The sequence below is a fragment of the Spea bombifrons genome, chromosome 1 (assembly GCF_027358695.1).
Source record: "Spea bombifrons isolate aSpeBom1 chromosome 1, aSpeBom1.2.pri, whole genome shotgun sequence".
Lineage (NCBI taxonomy): Eukaryota > Metazoa > Chordata > Amphibia > Anura > Pelobatidae > Spea > Spea bombifrons.
Window position 1 is genome coordinate 82224116 of NC_071087.1, and position 24691 is coordinate 82248806.

The window sequence follows — 24691 nt, forward strand, 5'->3', positions numbered from 1 at the left end:
TAGGTATGTTACTGTATGCCTGTGTGTAAATAGTTTAAATAGTGTGTGCTTATGTATGTGTGCTGAAGGCGATTTCTGACGAGACTTCTCTGTACGGTATGTGGGTATACTAGGGTCCCACTGTTTTCTGCCAATGCTGAGCTGATGGCATTGCCAGACATCTCCCAACTGCGCAGGAGAATAAGAATGATGTGTCTGTCATCTGCTGCACTAAGTTTCCTTGGCTGACACATTATATCTGTTTACATAACACCATCAAAATCTATAGCGCTGCTACAATAAGTCAGTGAAAAAATTTAAATCATACATAATAACAAGCTGGTTCAAAAGGAAAAGAGGACCCTGCTCTAGCGAGCTTACAATCTAGTCAATAGTGAAACAGTAAGAGAGGACTGCTAGGACAGGGATGAGTCAATCTAATCAGGATGATCTGTAGAGGTTGTTGGTCGTTGATTAGGATGCTGTCTGAGTCAGAAAGCTTTTGAAAATTGCGTGCAAGGGAGAAAGTCTGATGTTACTGGGAAGGGAATTGCAGAGAAGGGGGTACAGCGCACATGAAATCCTGAACAATGGAGCAGGACCAGGTAATGGCAGTAGAAGAGAGACATGACAGGAACAAAAAGTACGGTTAGGGGCATATTAGGGTAAGGAGGTAGAGATATAGGGTGGTGCGGAGTTGTTAATGGCTGTGTGTTAGAAGTTTGAATTTGATTCTAGAGGGCATGGGAAACCAATGGAGCAAATGGCATAGTGGAGCAGCTATTAAGGAACATTGGGAAAGGACGATTAGTCAAGCTGCAGCGTTGAGTATAGATTGGAGCGGTGAAAGGCGTTAGAGGGGGATACCAGTTATTAGATTTAGCATTGGATTTTTTTTTTTCAGTTTTGTTGTGAGAGGAATGGACAATTTTGGGAGATGTTTTTCAGGGAAGCTGGCAGGATTTGGTGAGGGAGTGGATGTGAGGGATGAAGGAGAGAGTCAAAGTGTGACACCAAGGCAGCGAATGTGGTATGTCGGTTAGATAGTAGAGTTGTCAACAGTAATAGAGATGTCACGAATTGTGGACAGAGTGGATGGCGGGATTACGATAAACTCAGTCTTTGAGAAGTTGAGCTACAGGTAATGGGACGCCATCCATGATGCAACTCTAGAAAGAATGAGGAGGCGAGAAAGAAGTGAGGGTGAAAGGGCAGGAGAGAAAATATAGATTAAGGAGTCTTCTGCATATAGGTGGTACTGGAAGCCAAAAGATTCCTTTGGACCAAGGGAAGAGGTGTAGATGGAGAAGAGTAGTGGCCCAAGAACTGAGCCCCGAGGAACATCAGCAGATAACAGTAGTGGGAAAAGCAACTTCCAGTGAAGGAGACACTAATGAGTATGGTCAAAGAGGCAGGCTTTGAGCCAGGAAAAAGCTGTCATAGATGCCATGGGAATGAAGGCTTTGGAGGTGGAGGGGGTGGTAAACTGTGTCAAAAGATGCACAGAGGTCCAGGAGAATGAGTAGTGACAACCGGCCTTTTGTTTTGTTTTAGTGGTGAGTAGACCAATGAAGCTACGATCCTCAACAGTGCCCATTTCTTTGAGCTTCTGAAAATGTCTGCCTGGATACTGCATCTGCCTGATGCAGTATAATTACCTTGTGGCTTGTTGCTGTGCTCAGTCTTGTCTTTGTGTATGGCTTTTGACATTAAAGAAAATGACACTTTCTTGGTGAGTTTGGGTGTTCCCCACCCACTTTTATTCCTACACAGTTCTTTTTGTTTCAACCTACAAATTAAATTGATGATCACTAGCACCTGTTTGGTATAATTTTTACCATTCACTTTACTACCGTATTTGCCCGAATATAGGCCACACACCCCCACACTTTAAGTCTTTAAAGTGGGGGTGCGGCCTATATTTGGGGTCTACCACCCAACGCCCGGGACAGCAGGGTTAGGATAGGATACAGATCCCCCGCAGTGGTGCAGGGGACCTGCATCCTACTCTCCGATACGCTCAGACAGCCTCCCCTGCCGGCACTTTCCACGGGGGGAGTGCCGGCACGGGAGGTTGTCTAAGCGCATCATGCAGACATTCACCGGCTGCAGCGATGCGAGCGTAAACAACCTCCGCTGTCGGCACGTCTGCTCGGTGTGCTTTAACAATCTCCCTTGTCGGGAATTCCCACAGCGGAAGTGCCGGCACCGGAAGTTGAATACGCGTTATGCATAGATGTCCCCTGCCGGCCCCGCAAGACCCCGTGGAGTCTGCACCGGTAAGTCTGGCGGGGGGGGGGGACATGGGGGGGACAGAGTGGCAGCATATCTCGGGGGGGCACATCTTGGGGCAGAGGGGCAGCATACTTCGGGGGGGATAGAGTGGCAGCATATCTCGGGGGGGCACATCTTGGGGCAGAGGGGCAGCATACCTCTGGGGGGATAGAGTGGCAGCATATCTCGGGGGGGGGGCAGAAATTTTTTTCCTTTCAAAAAGCACCTAACTTTTAGCCAATATGGTATATGCCTACAAAATCCCTGACTTTGTGAAAGCAAAAGGTGGTCACACAGAGTTTTGATTTAGATTTTTCTCCTTTCATTCACTTTGCATTTAAATATTATACACATTGACTCTAACATTATACTTATATAGACTATATGGACAAAAGTATCGCAATGCCTGACCATTACCCCAACAGGGACCTTGACGTAGCATTCTAAATATATTGACATTAATATGAAGTGGTTCCTCCCTTTGCAGATATAACCCTCTTCCCACTCTCTTGGGAAGGTTTTCCACAATGTTTTGGAGTGGGAATTTTTGCCCATTTACCCAGTAGAGCATTTGTGAGGTCAGATACTGATGTTGGACAAGAAGGCCTGGCTCACAATTTCCGTTCCAGATCGTGATCTTGATGTCTTGATGACGTTGCATTCTAAATACATACACACTGACACTAGTTGTGAGTGCAGGGTGTTGTGTGTTACTGTATGGCATTGGCGTGTGTGTATCATCATGATGTGTAAAGAGCATTTCTGTATTGTTGTATAGTGTTATCATTCATTTGCATTTGTGTATGGCATGTGTGTGTCTGTTACTGTATGTTAAGAGTTGTAGTGTCACAGGTGAGCCTATGGCTAGTGGCGCCTGGGAAAGGGACCAGGAGAAAGAATGTGTGTTAAAGTATGTGTACGGTGTTGGAATATTGAGTGTTGGTGTGAGTTTGCACGTTAGTATGTATACATGTTACTTATAAGGGGGCCCTGAAGAAATACTGCACCCAGGGACAACTAACGCTAGGCTCGCCCCTGCTTTTATAAGGTGTACTTATGGGACAATCGTAAGGCAGGACAGGGGGGGTGGGCTTATGGGAGGGGCTTAAGCATCAAGTTTCAACTGGGCCCCAATATTTCTGATGGCGACCTGCCTTCTACATCACTCAGAGCAGATGTTTAACCAGTACGATAAATATACATTAACATGTGTTCATTTTTTTTCGTTACCCACATTAGAAAGGAGAGACAGGATAGAAATATCCAAACAGGTCAAAAGATTTAGATTGTATCATAAAACAAGACGCTGAAAGGAAAGAGGAATGTTTGAGATGACTTTATAGCTAATCTAAGTTATTACAATTTTTCTTTTTAGTTATTGTTCTGTTGGTTATCAACTGACATCTTAATCCTAAGTATTAGTATGGACTCTGGATATTGGCTTAATAGATGCATGTATTTGTGTGGTTTGATTACCTAAGGTGTAACTTGGAGGTCCTCTCTTTGTGTCTTGTCAGCTGTTACCTTTTTTGATTTACCACTTGTCACGGTCAGGACTACTTGCCAAGGCGTGACTGTGTGGAGGGCCCGGGCAAACAATATATAATATAGTTTAGCGTTTGTGGATATCAATACTAGAGCCCAAAGACAGACTTGGATTATGAATATTTTAATTACAAAAAGACAAAGATTACAGAGTGCCACAATTACAAAAAACAAGACATACAAAATAAAAATAAAACGGCAAACAAAACAATGGGATTTAAACACAGGACTCTCACTCACGAGTTTCTCCAATAAGTAAGCATGTGGGAACTCCTTAAGTCCAGATGGTTTCTTACGATGTTGTTCCGATCAGAGTATATCATGGAGTTCTGCTTTGAGGTGGCTCCATTGCCCCTAAATCAGGCTCTTTTGCAAGAAAACGTGCCACATGGCCAATTATGACATTTTCCCCAAGAATTGGTTCCCATCTTTGATCTGCCAATAAGTTATGGTGGGGTAAAGGTGATGAAAACCCCTCCACTTAAGATAGGAATGGAATTCCTATAATTAAGGATCCTTAACACACACTCCATCTAATCCCACTTACACAATTACACATCCATGCGCACATGCATACATACATGCATACACACCTATGCTTTCTCACACACGTACACATGCATGCTCACACACATAAACACACAAGTACACATCCATACATACCTATACGTATATACAAACATATATAAACACATATACATATACCCCACCTAATGCCCCCGCTTACCTTTCACCACTCCTGCAGCTTTTCTTCTGGCTACTCGCAGACAGTGTGTGAGCAGCCTCGGTTTCCCAGATAAGTTCCTGTCTCCCGGTTCAAACTAGTTTAGAAAAGGCCCTTTTAACCTGGATCATGAGGTCCAAGTCGGAAGGGCCCTTTCCAAATTTTTTTGAGACGGTACGAGGAGACAGGAAAAAGAGGTCGCAGGGGTCACCCCTAGGCCCCATAGAGGCATGGGCCCGGTTGCAGCTGCGACCCCTGTAGTTACGCCAGTGGCTACAGTTATAGTTTTACGGTGTTTTTCCAAATTGTTCCACATGTGACCTTCATAAAATATCTGATGTTTTGGCACTCTTTGTCCTTCCTAATGCAATAACATTGTTCGATTGTATTGTCTATTGTCCTTGATACATTTTCTTTACCTTCTTTTAGTCTTTTCCAAAGAAACAACCTGATGCATGCAGATTTATCCTTTTGAACAAATGTTATTTTCTGTCTATATTACCAATAGACATGTCTCAAAACATACTTAGCCTAAATTCTGGGAGCAGTCATGCAGACACAATGTATGCATTGACGTATTCTGACCAAGGCTGAATTAGGCTTCTGCCTAGGGCAGCAGGTCTAGGGGGATGGCAGCTTCTCTGCTACTAAACTTGGGCCATATGCCACATTACAGCTTCTCTGTAAACTATGAAACCAAGTAACTAAGTAAACAATTTTGCAACACAAGCTGAAGGGTGTTGTGCAAAATTAATATATGCTAAAAGATGTCAAGGCTACCTTGATGTCAACAGTCTACCTTTAAGGGGATTTGCTGCTGACATCTCTCCCCTAATGCTTAGTTTTGATATAAAGGCATATGATACCATTTATGATTGCTAAATAAAAGAGAGTAAGTGCCCTTAAGCAACTTTTTAGGCTCTGATTTGTGTCCCTCTGCTTATTTGATAAGATTATGAAATAAATAGAACTTCTTGATGACCATGTCTCCCCAGGAACCTAGCTCCATTGTGGAATTTTCAAGGTATACATCCGTGGACGGATCCTGTACGTGGCACCCCTTCACTTCACTTTTTAAAATGTAATCTAATATTGGCAAGAATATTTATTTCACAAACTTGAAACAATGACATAATTAAGTAATAAGTAATATAAGTGATAGGAGTTATGCTGTACCACTAGACTGTAAGTCCGCAAGAGCAGGCCACTCGTCTCCTTCTGTGTCAGTTTATGTGATTTTTATTTTTACTGACTGATTGTAACATCACTACAGAATCTGTTAAAGCTATATAAATGAATGTAATATAGTATGTGGCTCAGTAAACAGTGATGGGAGTTATGCTCTACTGTATAGCATAACTCATCACTATACACTCAACCAGACATTGACAATGCTACATCATAATTCCCACCACTGTCACTCACACTCTCTCTCTCTGCTTGTCCAGGTCTCTGTGAGAGAATTTTTTCTTTCTATGGAAAGTGTTTTGTCATGTACTAGACTCTAAGCTGTCTAGGAAGCCTGTTGGCCCTACATACTAAAAATAAATATACTAAAAATACATTTATACTACACAGACAACAAAGTATGTACCTATGGATGTGACATAAAGTGGGTACATACTTTTATTCAACAACAAAACCTGTAGATTTATGTCAAATTTTGCTCAACGTTTCCTTTAAAAGCAATTAGAGCCACTAATGTATTGATTGATTACAATGTATTGGTCTGCATGTTCATTAGAGGCACTAAATGGTGTTCATGTAAACTATATTTCAACTGCTTGTTTTTGTAGACAGTGGAATACTACCATGCATATTTGTTCAGACCTCGTATAAAAAAAAGTTTTGTCATATCATTAAAGACAAACATACTGTCACATGAAACAATGCTGGGAGGAAGGATTGATTATTAAAGAGCAAACATTCAGTCACATGAAATATTGCTAAGGGCTGTATAGGTAATTTTCTTTATTTTGTAACACATTCATTTTAACAAAGGTCATCTTTTTTATGGCATTGAACTTTGTTAGTTCCTTTTAAAGTTGAGTATTTACTAGGTTCTCTTAAATGACAACTACCAATATGTTTTTACATGTACACATTTAAAGAGAAAATGTATTGTATGTCTTAGTGATTCCCAAACCAATACAGAGATTTCCAAAGCCTGTGATTGGATTGTCTTGACTACTGGGTTGGGAATCTCTGATGTAATATTTCTGCTGTGTGCAAACGTGTATGTATGTGGTACACATCTTTGGTGCAAATAAAAGGATGAACAAAAACAAAAAAAAAAAGATAAAAAACAAATGAGACATTTTTCTTGCAGTGTTAATTATGCGTTGATGGTGAGCAGAACACATGTTTTGGCAGCCCATTCTTAATTAATCTGTATTGGAGCTCATGGGTGAAGAACATTTGTTTTAAAATTGGTGGAGCTTTGGGAGTTGTTGGAAAAGAGCAAAGGATAAGATATAAGAAGGTAAAAGGCCATGGGTGCCCTTACAGAGACAGTTAGTCTCTTTTACAAGGTTTGTGGTGGTGGGTTTTACAATGTACTTTTAAAAGAAGTAGATAAAGTGTATTCCAACCACCCAAGCCAGATGACGAGTGGATGATGTCCTACGTTTCAGTATCACTAACAGAGACATCTGCTAATAATGCCATCCTTCTGTCCTTTACTGGTGAAAAACCCTGGATTCACCTTATAGGACGATTGTGGTGATCAGTGTGTAGGACTCTTTGGCTCCTTTTCCACACCAAACCCAAATGGTAGTCTATTTCAATTGGTGGCCAATGTTCTCCTGTCCTGTAACTGCTAGAAGCTACACTATATGGACAAAAGTATTGGGACACCTGACCATTACAACAACAGGGACTTTTGACATTGCATTCTAAATACATAGACATTAGCATGTTGTTGATCCCCCTTTGCAGCTATAATAGCTTCCACAAGAAGGCTTTCCACAAGATTTTGGAGTGTTTCTAAAGGTGAACTTGTGCCCATTGATCCAGTAGAGCATTTGTGAGGTCAGGCACTGATGTTAGATGAGAACGACTTGCTCACAATCTCCGTTCCAGTTCATACAAAAGGTGTTCGATGGGTTGAGGTCAGGGCTCTGTGTAGGCCAGTCTCGTTTTTCCACACAAAACTAATCATGTCTTTGTCATGCTGGAATACAAAAAGACCTTCCCAACGCTATTCCCACAAAGTTGGAAGCATAATACTGTCCAAAATGTCTGTATGCCGTAGCATTAACATTACCCTTTACTTGAAGTAAGCAGCCTAGCCCAACAACTGAAAAACAGACCATTATCCTTCCTACACCAGAGTTTGCAATAGGCACTATGCATTCCATAAGCTCACACCATCTCAAACTGGTTTCTTGAACATAATGAGTTCAGCACCCAGATTCCACTCATAGAACTTTCTGCAGTACCCAGATTGCATCCACAGCACTTGCTCAGCACCCAAATTGCATCCAAACAACTTCCCCAGCACCCGGGTTCCATACATAGGACTTGCACTCTGAGGACTTGACCCAGCACTTTAGCACAAGCACCCCTCCCTTTCTTACTCTCTATACACCCCCCCCACACACAATTATCATGCATGAAACCTCGCTTCGTAGTATGTGCGGCTTCGCTGCCGAGCACCGGGGATATGATGCGGATGGCGTCAGGAAGCGGTACATGAAAACATTTAATGAGCGACCGCTTGGCGCCTCCCCTGCACCCCAGCTGCAGTCGGTGTGGCCCTGGGATAGATCATTTTTACATACAATGCTCTTCAGCCCTGCCCTGCAAGTGTGCATGGTCAATTGCTTTGTGGCTCAGCTGTTGCTACTACTAGACATTTCCATTTTACAATAATACAGTGGACCAGGGCAGTAACTTAATGTTTAGAGTCACTGAGCGCCTCAGTTCAGCCCATTCTACTGCCAATGTTGATCTATGGAGATGTCATGTCTGTGTGCTTTATTTTATACCCTGGTTAGCAATGGGTGTGACTGAAAAACCTAAACTTAATTAGGGTTGTCTCAATACTCTTGTCAATATAGCGCATGTTTCCAGGTGTTATTTATGGGCCGAGTGTACAACTTCACTAAACATAATGGGTGTAATGCATGCTGTTATTTTCAGATATGTCTGGTCCTACCAAATGTTTCGTCACGCTTATGTATGTAATATGATAGCTGCCAGTCCCGATGTCTGGAACAGTAAATGTTCCTTAAAAAAGTAAAGCTATAGGAATTGTTTGAAATAGCCCATGGTGTTTGAAAGCTAAAGCGAGAAAGTACAACAGTAACTATATCTGCGAGGTCACCGGAGAGCCTACTGTAAATGTAAACCTCTGTTTAGCTTGTCAGTCATGTGATATTTTAGGTGCCTGTCTGGCTCAAACAGGCTTTCATTAGTCAGTGAGTCCTGCTGAGTGATTAAGACTGAGCCGTTCTATTCTTTACTACAAGCAGTATGATAAGAAGTTAGGAGTGTTTGTCTAGGAGATATACCGTATTTGCTCGATTATAAGACAAGGTATTTTTCAGAGCAAATGCTCTGAAAAATACCCCTCGTCTTGTAATCGGGGTCGTCTTCTAATCAAACCTCAAATAGAGGTCTGATTAGGAGACTAAGATCCAGATCCCCCGCACCGCTGCAGGGGACCTGGATCCTCCTGTCTCACCCCCCCCATCATACACACACTTACCGGTGCTTCCTGCCGTATTGCCGGGGCAGCAGGTTGACGTCTACGCGATCCGCGTAGACAACGTCCGCTGCAGCCGGAAGGAGGTGTGGCTAGCAGCGGGGGTTGTCTGCGTCCGTCGCGTAGACCTTCCCCGACTGTCAGAGATCAGAGTCCCCCGCACCGGTGCGGGGAACTCTGATCTCTGACAGCCGGGGAAAGTATACGCGACGGACGCATACAAACCCCCGCTGCCAACTTTTTTCCTAAGTTAATATTCAGATTTTGGGGGGTTGTCTTATAATCAGGGTCGTCTTATAATCGAGCAAATACGGTAGTTATCAAGAAGGCATTCCTAAATGGTGCCTCCTAGCATTTCCTGGGACTTCATCAATATGTATGTCATTAGAAACATTGAATCGGATGGCAAATTCGAGGCCATTAAGTGTCCCTCTGTAAGAATACATAGATTTTAGAACAATGCTATAGCTGTATGTAATCAAATGGAAGTACCAGGCTGGTAATTATTCTATCTCTATCCATCCATTAGCAGAGGTGGATGATCGTTACATGAAAAAGTCACGGCATGAAGCTCATGCGACATTAGAGGGGACAATAAAGCCTCATAACATTTAAAGGAACAGTGCACTTTTTTTTTCTACTGGTAGTGTGTGATTTTCCAGCGTGTTTGTCGGATAACCAGTGGTTAATGTATTTCCCTTTAACGCTATTTGTTTCATGTGGGAAATTGACTCGTTTATCACGAGGAAATCCCACCGAGCCCCGAGGCAGCCAAGCCTCGGGTGCCAGGCGTCGTGTGTAGCGGGGGGTGGGGTGTGGTTTGGGGGCGGCAGGGAGTGGAAGATTACCGGGAAGGAGGGAACGAGCTGTAAGGAGGCGGGGAGAGCCCCGGAGCCGGGCATTATTACTAGGCAGCTCCCTGTACAGCCTGCATCTGCTCACTTGACAGCATCTGTAGCGTGAGGTAAGTGCGCGCGTTTCTCATGCCCCCCTTAACCATTTGTCTTCAGTGGTAACATATCTAGCCGTATGTAGAAGGGCAGAAGGATGACGCAACTATAGCTATGCCGGAGTATGTATATGTCGTTATGTTATGTCGGTGTGAAGGAACTTCCTATAGGGGACTAATGCATTATTTTTTTTTTTACACCAATCACACAGGAAGTACTGGACGTTTCTGTCAGGCAGCAACATAAAGGTATGTTTTTTGTATTTTTTTGTACTTTTCTCTGTGTATGACAGGTGCCCGGCTCAGCAGCTGCTTTGGGTTGTTGCCCCTTTAAGGCCTTTATGTAAGCGTGGCTCTTCATTCATTTAAGAACTCCACCTCCCTGACGCGGCTGTCTCCTCCCTTTTATGTTTAATACATTGCTGTATACCCTGGGCCCTTCACGGGGCTGGCTATGCTGGTGCTTCCGCCCTGTAATGTGCATACCTTACACGGTGACACCGGCGCTACGCCTGGTCGCTTCCTATTGGCTGCGCTTCTATATGGTAGCGTGAGGATGCTACACGTATGTATGGGGTGAGCCTGCACGGGCTGTGTGTACTGCAAACAGTGCTGGGTGTCAGATTTCAGCACTATGTTGCATAACCTCCGGTCATCTTATGACCTCCTAATGTACTTCTGCCGATGACCGAAGCAGCATATACGGGTTAAATCCCATAATAACATCCTGCATTTACTAAAATCCAACAGCTGTAATGCAAATGTATTTACTCAATCTCCAGTAAAAACCCTTTTAACCCTTTGAAAACTGCTGATCGGGAATGCGATAACCTTAACACTTCGGTGGCCGAACAGTAAATCGCATTCATATCATTTAATTTCTGTTATCAATCTATAGAAACCTGTGTCTTGAAGTTGAAGGTGTGATACCTTTTTATTGGGTCAGCAACTGAAGGAGAGACCTCTGAGGTCCCGAAAGCTTCTGTAATCTGACGTTTTTTTTTTCTTATATTGGCCCAATAAAAGGTATTGACTTCAACAAAAGTCTTGATTTTCTGTTCAGCTAATACAGCTGTATAGATTTTTCTTAATGGAAAGATACCGCCGATCCACGTAACATTTAAAGAATTGACATAATGGTATAACTGCGCGCTGTAGATACAACCCCATGCTAACCTCAATAAGATTTCCATCTTTCTGGTAATATCTGCTAAAAGTTCAGTTCTTGTGCGTCTAATTAGAAAATGGTGATGGGGACACACAGTGCTGTACATTACTTGCCCGTTGTTAGTATGGTACATCTAGATGGAAGCTAAATGTTTTATTGAAGCTGCTACCTTTGGGGAACTATTCAGCCAATCGTTATTAGACTTTGTTCTGACCAATCATTTTCCTTTTCTTTTGCAGTTTAAAGATGGCAGAGAAATTCAAGATCGAGAGTCCCCATGTGAGATATTTAAAGGATGTGATAGAAGCTGATTACAGCTATGAAACCACACAGGTCTGCGAGGAGAATGGTGTTACCAAGGTAACTTGTGCTAAGAATGTGGTTCTTTAGTTCAGATCTCCGTGGTTACTAAAATGCTGTAGATTTCTGCCACTCCTGTTTTTTTTTTGTTGTCCTCGTGTGTGCGTTTCATCACGTCCAGGGCCTTTTAACAGTAAACACACACACATATAAACTAAGAAGATGTTTTCACTGGTCTGAGTATGCATTATGCAGGGCCCGCTTATTTCATCTTGTGGGGAAAAAGAGCATACCTTTAATGGCCAAGTTGCATTAGCTTGCACGCCTTTGAAGACTACTTAGGGCTCTTCTTCTAGCCTAATTACTGAAATGCACACTTTTAGACAAACAATGTTTCTGAAAGGTATTGATGTTTATTGATGCTGCAGTCTGTTCCCGTACTGAGAACTGTAATATTCGTTCTATGGGCTCTCCTGATAATCTTGTCTGGTTGCAGGTAAAGCCATGTTCCACCAAATTCACTTTCCGGACAGAGAGGAAGGTGCCTAAACTAGGGGTCATGTTGGTAGGCTGGGGTGGAAACAACGGAACTACAGTCACTGCAGCTGTGCTGGCCAATCAGATGGGGCTTTCCTGGATGACCAAGACAGGGAAGAAGGTAACTTATTTTCTAACATCTATATAATTTATATGAAGCCTGGTGGTAATTACAATTGGGAGAGAAAAATCCACAATGACCACTCCACTTTTAGCACTTTGCACTGGAATTAATATTTAGATTTAAGCTGTCTCAAACACGATATGTTCAATGCCCCAAATCACTGCTGTGGGATAATGATACACATAAACAGAATCATAAGCCTATAAACATTTATACGTTGGATGTCTCATTTTTTATGATGTGATTTGTGCGTGTCTCTGGTATAGATTTATAGATGGTATAGATGGTATACTTCTTTACTAGGTCTAAAGCCACACTATGTTTTCAGTATAGTCTTTCAGGTAAGACTGCTGTAACAGAAGGTATACATTTTATTAACCATATCCTGTATACACGTATTTGTTCATTCTGATTGGTTTATTGCCTTACACATTATTTATTAGAAGCAAATCTAGTGCAACTATTTCAACTACAGCAGTCTAGCTCTAAGGATTTGTTGCAGCCATCTCCTTATCATGTGTGTTAGTGGCTGGCTAAAATATTATATTCCTCTCTCTGTTCCTTACAGGTAGCCAATTATTATGGCTCCCTCTTCCAGTCTTCTACGGTGTGCCTGGGCACCGGCCCTGCAGGGGATATCTACATACCATTCCGGGATCTTCTTCCCATGGTGCATCCTAATGATATAGTCTTTGATGGTAAGCCCAGCTGTGTATGTAGCTGAAACAGGAACCCTTCTTGTAATGTATTGCCCATAAATATTAATATGTAATTAATCTCATTCATCATAAGGTTCTAGATGACATAATTTCTTATCTACTTTTAAAAATAAAAAAGGGATGCTAGTTCATAAAGTTCAGCCTATTGAGCATTTATAAATGCTGAGCATTCTTACAGGCTTAATGACCTTTAACCTTGTTTTATGTACCCTCTTAGGTTGGGATATTTCGTCCTTGAACCTGGCAGATGCAATGAGAAGAGCTGAAGTTTTGGATTGGCAGCTTCAAGAGCAGCTGAGCCCGTATATGGAGAAGCTGAAGCCCAGACCTTCCATTTACGTTCCGGACTTCATAGCAGCCAATCAGGAGGGCAGAGCTGACCATGTTATTCATGGAACCAAAGCAGAACAGGTATATGGAACTGCAGGGTCACTTGGAGAGTTAGCAAACCACACTTGCTAGACATGTTATTTCCTACCCATTATAACAAGAGTATTAATGTTACAGTCATGATCCTTTGATTCAAGAATACAAGTTTGGGAAATACCCTCATTGCCCCAACTGTTTATTTCATTTTAGGTTCAAAAGATTCGAGAAGATATTCAAGACTTTAAAAGGACGAGTGGTGTGGACAAGGTTATTGTACTGTGGACTGCAAACACAGAACGTTTCTGTGATCTGATCCCTGGTGTTAATGACACAGCTGATAATTTACTGAAAGCTATTGAAGTAAGTGTTAACTTGATCCAGAGTTTTTATGGCTTATTTACTAAACTGCAACTTGCGACCAGATGAAATATATCTGACAGGTTTACTTTTTTGATCCTACCTAGTGCATAGCTAATGAGGTGGGAGGTTAAGTTCTCAAGAACTTAAGAAACCAAATATAAGTAACAAGTCAAAGTGCTTTCTAGAAGTATTTGCAAAGAGCTATTGGAATGACTCTTTAGTTTAAGAACGCAAATAACAGCCCTCAACACCACATTTGAGTTCAACCTATTATCCTTGTATTCCATCTGATTAATGAAAGTGATTTTGACCGCTCTATTTCTTTCTGTAACTGGTTTTAGTATAAGAGTTTTTATATGTTACAAAGAATAAAACTAAACAGAATAAAGTACAATGTCTGAGGTGGATTAATTTATTAGGTTTTGTTCCTTAGTCTCCAGGCTCCATAAGTTGTTCCATAGGCTGCAGACCATCTAAGCTTACATCTGGTGGTCATGGGTGTCCTCTACCCCCAGGGCTCTGTGAAGCAGATCTGTGTTAGGATGTTTCTTATGATCTTAAGAGACATGCCTTCATTTAATAAGGCTTAAAAAAAATGATAGCTTTGTACGCCTTACTGTGGGAAAGGGTCACTGCAGCTTTTCTCCACATGTTCACCCAGGCTGTCTAAACTACTTATTCATATCTTGTTTTATCTGCTGGTCCGCGAGAACTCTGGACTTATTTAACAGTTCATTGCTTACTCGTTCATAGAGCTATAAATTGTACTGGACCAAAAGGCTGATTAAACTTGTGTTTACAATATTGGGATTGCTTCTATTTAGACATTATGCATCGGCCCCTTTTCTAATTCTATTATGCTTCTTCTTGTTTCCTAGCATGGCTTAGAAGTATCTCCATCCACAATGTTTGCAGTGGCCAGCATTTTGGAGGGCTGTGCCTACATCAACGGATCACCCCAAAACACATTTGTTCCTGGTGCAATCGAGCTGGCAATAAAGCACAAGGTTTTCATCGGTGGGGATGACTTTAAATCTGGCCAGACTAAGATTAAGTCCGTTTTGGTGGATTTCCTTGTCTGTGCTGGAATAAAGGTAACCTCTATGTCCAGTGTGTGTGCGCTTGTCTCAAGATATTTATGTAGTAACATATAAACAACCGCTTAACCCTTTAAGGGCATGTATTTTGTGCATTAAGTCTTTATCTAATAATGCTCAGTCTCTGATACATATGCTACAATAGGCTACAGGTGATTGTAAGTGAGCATTGATACTTTGAATTATTTTTTTTCCTTTTTTTTTTCCCTCTAGACGTTTCACCCATTTTGGTGACTTTTTCACAGAAACTCCCAGGTCTGCTCACTAAGTCTAAATTGCTCAAGTTGCAGAACCATCATAACCTGCACTAAACAGAACATGCTTCAACAGCAGTTTAATAGTTGCTGGGTTCTGTTGATATGGAAAATGTAGTCTCCCATTGAAATGTTTTCTGTTATGCACAAAATAGCTGTCAAGCTGTTTGTAAGAGTGTCACCACAATGTTGAGCTAGTTAGTCTGAGTTTATGAAAGTTGTAACCAGTTTGTCCTGATAAGTTGTCAGTCTTGTAGGGTTGGGGCCTTTTTTCAGTTCAGTTGAGTGTTGCACGAGTTATGGACCATGTTACATGGTGGAAGCGCCATGATTGCTTCATTAATGGTCTAGAATGTTAAACCGCTGCTGATAGGATTCAATCTTGAGTCTTGAATTTGTTCTATAGAAGTCCCAATTAATGGCTTGTACGTGTCTTTTTTTTTTTTTTCTTTCTGGCCATAGACTGCCTCTATTGTGAGTTACAATCACTTGGGTAATAACGATGGGAAGAATCTATCTGCTCCACAACAGTTCCGCTCCAAGGAGATCTCAAAGAGCAACGTGGTGGATGACATGGTTCAGTCAAACCCTATACTGTATGGACCGGATGAAAAGCCAGACCACTGTGTAAGTATTTATAAGGGGGTTCTACGATGGCATCTGGCCTGAACTGACAGACCTCACAGCGCTTTCATAATATAAATATACATAAAATAAAAATGAGGCAATATGAGAAAAATATTTTTTGCCCAAAATGGTTGGTATTTTTTTATTAGTCATTTTAGCATAACAGCAGCTTTAAATAGTGTTAAGGGGGGCTAGTAACTGTATACTCCCTCTGGGAGTGGAAAGGGTCGAATAATCAACAGGAACATTCCAGTGGTTACTATGGCAACTGAGCTTCCTTTACCACATTGCACTAGAGTAACATTACACCACCAATGGGGGTTAGGTACATAAAGCAGCGCTGACATAAAGGCACCTAGCTTTCAAAGATTAGGTATGGCTCTTGCTACTTAAAAAAGAAACACAAACCTATAAAAGAGCACTATGTTTCTCACTACTATACAGTTGCTTGATTGAACATGCAATTCCTCTAGTATCCACAGGGGTGCCAGTTATAAATCTGTAGCGGCTAGTAGTGTTTTAACTATTTTTAATGTGTATCTTTAATGGAAAAAAGAGAGACGGTGCTCATGGATGAAATGTCATTCTGCAAATTTGTGATATTTATATCGGTTCCCCTGCAAATTTCTTGTTGGTGAATACACCCATCAGAGTGCTGGGATATGATGTTCCCTCAGGCAGCATAAGGACACAAGGAACTCAGAAATCTCCACTGCATGAGGGACCTCACGGTTCTTCACATGCACATTGTGAGGGCTGGTGAGGGGCAAACCTTTATCTATGGTATATATATACATTTTATATACTGTCCTGTTCGCCATATCGGCGATCACTCTATTAAATACCATAGCTGCGTTTGTTTTGGCAGCAGCCGTTTTCTGTTTTTTTCTTTTCTTTAACTTCTGTCACCCACCCCTTGCGCTGTCTTATACAGAATTCCAAACCTTTATTATCTAAATGTGGTCCCTGGCTCTTCTAGCTATCTAACCACTAACATGACGAGAATTTAATACATTTTTTTCTCCAGTCCACATGAAGATTTTTTTTGTGCATTATTTACTACTAATTAAAAAAAAAAATACTCTGTCAGATGCAGATTTGGCCCTTTGATTTTATTACCTAATGCAAATGTATTTTTAACAGCGCGAGAGCACAGAACTGGTACTAAGTATATTAAGTGAGGTGGGCACAGACCCACTTAAAAAAGAAGCCAAAAAAGTGTAACTGAATATAAAAGTGATAACCTGCTTGCTGTTAGTAGCTATTATTTATCATGTGATGTGTTTTTTCTTATAGGTGGTGATCAAATATGTTCCTTATGTGGGAGACAGCAAGCGAGCAATGGATGAGTACACGTCAGAAATAATGATGGGAGGGACCAACACAATTGTCATTCATAACACATGTGAGGTAAACAATGTTTCCTTATCCTCATATTGGTACCGGACCAAGCTATGTGTCATTTGGTGGTTCATTAAGGGTCTATTTCTCCTCTTGGAAGCAAAATCACTGTTGTGTTTTATTATTCATATTAGTTTTTAGGATGCATTTCTCTTCTGGCATGTTTTGCATACATGCTATAGTTCTGAAACTTGGAAAATCTACTCCTACATTCACAATGGTCATAAGCCGCTCTTTAATCTACATTTTCACATACCTGTTATTGATCACCTTGCTATGCCATGTTTGTATTTGTCTTTCCCGTGTAAGGGGTGAAAATGTTGTAACATCTAATCGCAAGCGCAGCTTATTTAACATGGTGGATGAAATATGAACCCAAAAATACCTTTTGACTTCGATCTTCGAAAGCCGCCTTTGTTAGAATTATGCTATACAAATTTACTGAAACTAAATGCCTATATATATATTGTGGTATAAAAGTGGATCCAGTTGCTTAACCAGATCTCAATCCACAGGACTCCCTGCTTGCAAGCCCCATCATCCTGGATCTGGTGATTCTCACTGAGCTCTGCCAGAGGATAACCTTCTGCACGGAGACCGATCTGGAGTTCCAGACTTTCCACAGCGTCCTGTCCATCCTCAGCTTTCTCTGCAAAGCCCCGCTTGTTCCAGAGGGAACTCCCGTTATCAATGCGCTCTTCAGGCAGAGGAACTGCATTGAGAACATCTTCAGGTAAACACATTGTAGCAAACGGCTTGTGGCGAAATCTAAATTGCTAACTGGTGACTACCTAGTGACTACATCTGGGTAAAAGCTCTGCAGAAGCAAAACTATATATATTTAGAACAAGCTATCATTTATGGCAGATGACGAGCGTGCGCAAGTCACATTTGTAAAAGGGCATAACACAGCATGAGAAACTGGATATGACAGTTTTTTTACTCTGAAATGCCTGGCTACAAGCACATTTGATTTAAAAGGGGGGAAATCTTTTTCATATAAATGTATACCAGAAAATGTTGAAATATTTACTATAAATGTCTTATTTTTTAGAAATAGTGTTTAATTCTCCTATAAAGAAAAGGATTCTAACATAGCAAACTTTGACAGTAGGTTGTTGTCAAAACATAATACATTGGATGGATTTTTAAGTGGAATTTTCTTCATTCCAGTGTGTGGACAGAGCAGCTTTTCCTGTTCTTTTTTTTAATTATTTTTTTAAGGGTTGAGCAGTCTTGTTTCTCTTACCTTCCCCCAGTTTTGCTAACTTATAGTAGTGATGTACAGGAAGGAAATGAATTGTTACACTACAAATATAGCCATTGTATCCACCTTTAGTCTGAACTTTATAAATAATTGTGTCCTCCCTTTACCAGGGCTTGCTTGGGTCTTTCTCCCCAAAACAACATGCTACTGGAGCACAAGATGCAGAGAAGTTTTATGCATTTGAAGCGACCTAACACTGTCTCCACTCCTTGTCCTATCTCCATCAAAAAGGGAAGCATCAAAGTTAATGGCTTTCATTCTGACGGCATCAGCAATGGCTATTCCAATGGACTGGAGAAGGCTGTGACCACCAGCGATACTGAGATTGAGAATTAGTCAGGGTGGGGGCACTGCTCACGTTTGACTTTTTAGAACATTATGGACAATCTCTTAGGGAGATAAGCAACCTAGAAGTTTGGATTCCACACTACAGTCGTTGCTCAAATAGCTTTTAGCCTCTTAGAAATGCCTCTGCGCTGTTCTAGACAGAATAGTCTCTTTTCAATGGTTACCACTTAATGTGAGTTATGTGGTGATCTTCAGAGGTCACGAAATGAACCACTGAAAACTGGAGTCTTTCATTTTAGTGAATATTATGTTTGCTTTAGAGTTGTATCCTTTGTTCTGCAAATCCTTTAGCGGCTGTAGTCTTTATTTTCTTAACTGTACTTAATATGCTTCTGATGATATTTGTATTTCTGATATTCATAATTTTTACAAAACATTTTTTTTCTATGAGTAGGAAATATTTGAAGTTTGGATAAATTGGGTTAGAAAGCAACCTCCTGTTCTCTTGTATGATATACTTGTAGGATTTGAGGCTTGAAGTTTGATTTGTTGAGAGATACATTTTAAGGAAGGTATTCTTGTTATTTCTCATTAAAATAAAAATCTATTTAATATTAATGGTTCTCCATCCTCCAGTGCCTGTTTGTTTTGATAGTTTTGTCTAGATAAGGTTGGCTTGAGGTATAAAAACTCATGTAATCCCCCTAGAAACTGAAAGAAACTGCTCAAGCTCAATTGAGTAACCAAAATTGTAACCTTGTAAATGTTCAGATTGATAGAGCAGGGGCCTAATAATAATTGGGATTATGTATAAAGAGCCATTCTGACTCTAATTGGTAAAGGTGGAGTAATCCCTACACCAACCAATACAAAGTTTTAGTTTTACCATGTTGCACCAGAACAGGACAATATATACGTAGCTTCTATAGCCTGAGACATAATTAAAATGGTAACTTGTAAAAATATCCTACAGTGTTAAAAAGGAACTTGAACATTCGAGAAGGTCAAACAAAATCCACAAGACAATGTCTGTTCCTGCCCTTGTTGCAGCTTATCAGTCGCTTCCCAATAGTATATTGTTGAATGGCAAACATTAAATTGTGTTACCACTTAATTCCCACATCATTTTGTCTCCTCACCCTACAGTATTACTTTTCATGAAGCATAACTGTTATAATTTGTGAAATCTTTCTTCATCGCCCCTGCCATCGCATGACTGCTCAAAAATGCACAACGTTACCTGTGCTGTATTATTCTTTTTCATTTGAAAGGCACTAAATCAATGTTGGGAGCATTTAAAAAAACAGAGAATTCATCATCTTTGATGTGTGAGCAATCTCTTGAGTGTTTAAAGACTCCCATGACAAAGCTAACACAGAGTTTAATACAATAAACATTGGGACAGTGGTATCAGGGCAAAGATGGGAGCAATAATTTTACCATTTTTATACTCTCCCCCATCTAGCTTCACACTTTGCCTATATGGCTTTTTCTCTTTTTGAGTGTGGGGTATGAGCCACTGATTTTACCTATTTTTATTTATTTTTTTGGGGCATACATTACCGTAAACTGCAATTTATTTGAGAGTAGGCATCCGTAATGATGTGGGCCTTGGATTTTTGGCCTTTGTATCTAATTGATCCTCTCGTTGATATCAAGTATGTTTTATTTTTTTTCTTCCTCTGTATGACATTTTAAGTAATTACAATAAAAGTTACGCTTCACTGTGTTTTTTTTTTCTTTTGTACTCTTTTAGCTATCTGATGAGATATAACCACTTGCTAAATACACAGAAAATGAAACTTGGTTGCTGCTTTAAGTCAGGATAGTTAAATGTATAGAAGAATGAGTGATGTACACATATTTTTATGCAGCGGTATATTTTTAGCCATAACATTTTAAAGAAGGATTTGACACAGAGTCCAGTCTTTTCTATGAAAAAAAATCAAATTACATTTATTGATGCAGATATTTTTTTCCTTTTCTTTTTTGATAAGCAACTTTAAGTCTAAAGATTTTTTTACAATAAAAAGAACATACAAATGACATGATATAGATATATATCTATATATAGATAGATATATACATAGATATATATCCTACACTGGACAACTAAAATCTAGGACTGAATTCTAACCCTACGAACAAAATACAAAGCATACCCTGTCAGAGAATGCTTTATATCCCAAATACTGTCATATCATATAAAGAACAAATAGCAGTACAGTTTTATTTTTTTGTCTTTTAAATCCTGTTCTAATGTTACAGTATTTTACATCACACTATTATTACGCAGACATTGCAGGAAGGGGGGGAAAAAAAACCCAGAAACGTATAAAAAATTCAAAACAGGAAGGACATGGGTTATTAGCATAATCCTGTACAAAGTTGCTTTGGGATACAATAGAAAAACAAATAAAATAAAACAAAAATGAAAGAACACAGACATCGTTAGCAATGAGGTCCTTTATGTTTAAAAAAAAAAATAAAATAAAAAAAAAAATCCTTCATAAGAAAAGTTAGAAGTTGTCCCTTGCTATGTAAAAGAGACGCTTCACCCCATTACATCGCATGTCCCTGCAGGCTCCTCTAGAGGGGAGATGATCGAAGGGGCTCTGGTGGGATCTTCCCAATTGTAGCATATGTATATTTACAGTTACCTTACATGCTTGGCGCTGTATGTCTCCTTTATTGTAGAACTGAAGAGGATGATCTGCCCAGACAAGATTTTAAGGTGTATCACAGTAGTTTAGCAGACACAGAAAAAGTGGTTCCAGCTCCCATGTTTGTGTAAATCTATTGCAATGAATCTTACGGTACACAATTTCCAGTCAATGCATCGTTTGTAAGTGGCAGCTTCCGTTGCAAGTTCTCTGGGACCTGCTGGAGCCCGGATGTAAAGTTGTCATAGATTCACTATATAGGCAGGCCAGTAAAATTCACCTAGCCCAACTAGGCTCAATAGAGAAAATCCTTCAATCCTAAATCAATAGACGGTCTCGAAAACTTAAATTGGAAACCAATAGATGGTTAAATGAACCATCTGTTCAGCTTTTACCTAGTACACAAAAAAATGCATCATGGATAGGCATGTTTTTTTAAGTGGGTACATGTATGATACTCTTGAATGTCCCTGCATCGGGAATTAAGTTGGTAAGTCAGGGGACGGTAATGATTATAACGCAGCTCTGTCGTATACATGGGTCATGTGCATCTTTGGATAAATGGGAAATGTGGTCACCCTAGAAATAGTACAAGAAAAGCATCTGTTTCGTTTAGGAGCGAGCCAAGAACAACTGGCAATACGATACATACTAAGCTGGTGTTATGAACCTGTAGATATTGTCGGAGGAACCAAGTGGTCATTACAGAGAAGAATAGACTGCTCCAAAACATTTAACAAGGAGCTAGCTCTTAATAAACCATCACGAGAAACATATAAGTGCACGTCTGCCTAATACGAAACAACCTCACAGGTTATTTTATATATAAATATATGGGAGGGGGGGCAGGGACCCCAGCACTTTTGCACCTGAACCACCCAGAGTTAATACCTACAAGTCTAACGTACTCCCCAATTTCAGAAATACTCATACACCATGATTTGGTTTCTTAATAAAATGTGTTGGTCATGTATGAAGTGAGAGTGGATAAAATGTATTTCTAGCAAGGCCAGAATAGTTGAATCACTACAACGAAAGCTGACGGACTACCATACAGCTTGTGAGTCTCATAAGGGAATGTGATGTGACCAGCTACTATGTAGGCAATGGCATGATCCTTCACTCATTTAAAGACACACACGTTATATATATAAATATACGCGTGCATCTCTACTGTGTCTTACCATTGTGAAGGACATGTGGAGATATGTATATGTGCTACAAAAACACGGACCACAGAAGATGTGGTTTCACAGTGACTGATTTCACATCACATAAACCACACTAGCGTTAACTGTTGAATAACTGACAATTATCTTGTGAAAAATATTGGAAGACACTGACATGGTTCGTTCGGGTTAATAGGGTTGAGTGATCCTCAGAACCGTACATGATGGTTTATGTTACAGATCACAAGCAGCAAATCGCTCCATAGAAGAAACTGGACTACAGGGAAAGAAGAAACATTTCACAAAAGATAGACTACACTTTCATGTATTTGATCCCTTTACTAAAGTTTACTTAAAGGTGCTGTCCCACCTACTTTGCTGAAATTAACGCAGCATCTTTTGGAACACCAAGTTTTGAATGCCCAAACCCTTCCCATCAAGAAACCTCTAGTGAGAGAAATGTCTGTTATTAAAAAGGAATAAAAGGTATATTTTCTTAGCCTACAAAAGTATGTTTTAAAATTTTTAGTATTAGCAGAACAGCACCTTTAACTTCAAGAGGGACATTGTGTTTCCTTAACGAGATGTCTTAAGTTATCTGATTAATTGATTATATTCATCACTTCCTGTATTAATGCTAACGGGGAGTATGGTAAGTGATTTCAAATGGATATTTATTTAAACTGGCCTTAGCTGTTGTATGCATATTAAGTAGTGTTTTTACCACCTCCGACAAGCCTGCTTGATTCCTGTTATAGGCAAAGATTAAAAATATTGTTCTTCTTTTCTCTATTACTTGATTGTATTGTAGTCCTAACGGGCTTGGCATTGCACACAGTGACTTGAACCTTTCAAAATACGGATTATAGATTTGATCATTCATAGTCTCTCGCTCAATGACCTGTGTGCCCTATCCTTAGTTACGCTGGCCAGCCAGTATCAAGCCATCATTTTTGTAAGCTTTGACTCCTTGCTTATTGAACACTGTCCCTTGTGCGATATGGTCTGATGCACACGAGGAGGCCATGTAAAACTCCAGGCGGTGGGTAAAGTCTCTTGTATCCTTCAAAAGCAACCCTTGCCATGGGGTCTCTAAAACATGAACCGGGCTGTCGGTCTGCAATGGTCTTGCTGAAAATTAGGCACGATCAAAACGTTTTATTAGGTTGCATCTTGTTCTCGCTCAGATTGGAACTACTCAAAGGGACTGCCTTTGGAAATATCATAGGTTGAACAATGAATTCTGCCTCCTGACAAAGTTTAGGGAAAGTATGTTTTATGGAAACACTTAACATAGGCCAAACTGCCAAGTATTTAAAACACATATTTAAAAAATAAAACCTGCAAACAAGCATTGATGGTAGAATACCAGACAAACATCGCCCCCCCCAACAACAAAGAAGTTAATGTTTTAAGAAGTAGTAGTTGAAATATTTGAAACCTAACTCAAACTCTTATTCTTCTCATAGTTAACAGCTGCTTGGTACCTACTATACCCGACAAGTTGGAAACCAAGTCTTTAAAAACTGTGTCTTAAAGTCCAGAAAGTATCCTCTTGTTTCTGCATGTAAGGATTTGGTAGAAGAGTAAGGAAGGTCTCCCCAGAGTTATGGCCATAAATGCCCCCCCACACACACACTGCTATTCAACACGTAAAGTCATTGTAGAAATGCAGTCCAGTTTGCGCTTTGTTGATTTTTTTTTTTACTGTCTCTCAAAAGGATTGCAAGGAGCCTGTAGGGTGGATTCTTTCCTGCTTTTAAATATACAATATGCAAAATGTATTTGTAATCCTCACTGCTTGGGCATTGGTTGTCCTCGGCAGAAGAGGCCTTTTGAGACAGCTCAATCCAATGGCGTATCACAGGATATCAGACGCTCATGGTCATGCTGGGTGAATACTGTGAAGAGAGAAGAAAGATCTATGGTTGACTATATCTTTTATTGAATATTCACACATTTTGCCACCACATATAAATGAATAGTAGAAGATCAGGACCACAATACTGGCCTGTATACTTCCAGATGAATGGATGAACAAAGTTGTTTACAGTTTTTATCAGGCCCTGCATATTCATGGTTCATTAAACTGTTTGCTCTGGTTTGACTCAAGCTTCCATTCAGGCCAACATTAGAGACTCAAAGGAGTAGTTCCATTCTAGTAATGGC

General features: G+C 40.3%; 2 protein-coding genes across 2 annotated transcripts in view; one reads left to right on the forward strand and one right to left on the reverse strand.

Annotated features, from left to right (window-relative positions):
- The first annotated feature begins 10106 nt into the window (after nt 1–10106).
- On the forward strand, nt 10107–19308 carry ISYNA1 (inositol-3-phosphate synthase 1). The gene is made up of 12 exons (XM_053465719.1): nt 10107–10194; nt 10392–10428; nt 11587–11707; nt 12144–12305; nt 12877–13006; nt 13245–13438; nt 13607–13756; nt 14635–14850; nt 15570–15734; nt 17031–17144; nt 17651–17868; nt 18513–19308. Exons 3-12 carry the CDS (start codon nt 11594–11596, stop codon nt 18736–18738), a joined length of 1689 nt encoding a protein of 562 aa, XP_053321694.1. The 5' UTR covers nt 10107–10194; nt 10392–10428; nt 11587–11593; the 3' UTR covers nt 18739–19308.
- A 4960-nt stretch (nt 19309–24268) lies between these two features.
- Nucleotides 24269–24691, reverse strand: part of SSBP4 (single stranded DNA binding protein 4) — a 150079-nt gene continuing 149656 nt past the window's right edge. Inside the window, exon 18 of the mRNA XM_053465721.1 lies at nt 24269–24423. Within this exon, the coding sequence (XP_053321696.1) occupies nt 24394–24423 (30 nt within the window). The 3' untranslated portion in view covers nt 24269–24393. The remainder of the gene's footprint in view (nt 24424–24691) is intronic.

Excerpts from the sequence above, each read along its gene's own strand:
- ISYNA1 (XM_053465719.1), top strand. The coding sequence starts at position 11,594 with ATGGCAGAGAAATTCAAGATCGAGAGTCCCCATGTGAGATATTTAAAG. Across the intron at positions 13,007-13,244 it reads TAATGATATAGTCTTTGATG|GTTGGGATATTTCGTCCTTG; the intron begins GTAAGCCCAGCT and ends GTACCCTCTTAG. Across the intron at positions 17,869-18,512 it reads TGCATTGAGAACATCTTCAG|GGCTTGCTTGGGTCTTTCTC; the intron begins GTAAACACATTG and ends TCCCTTTACCAG.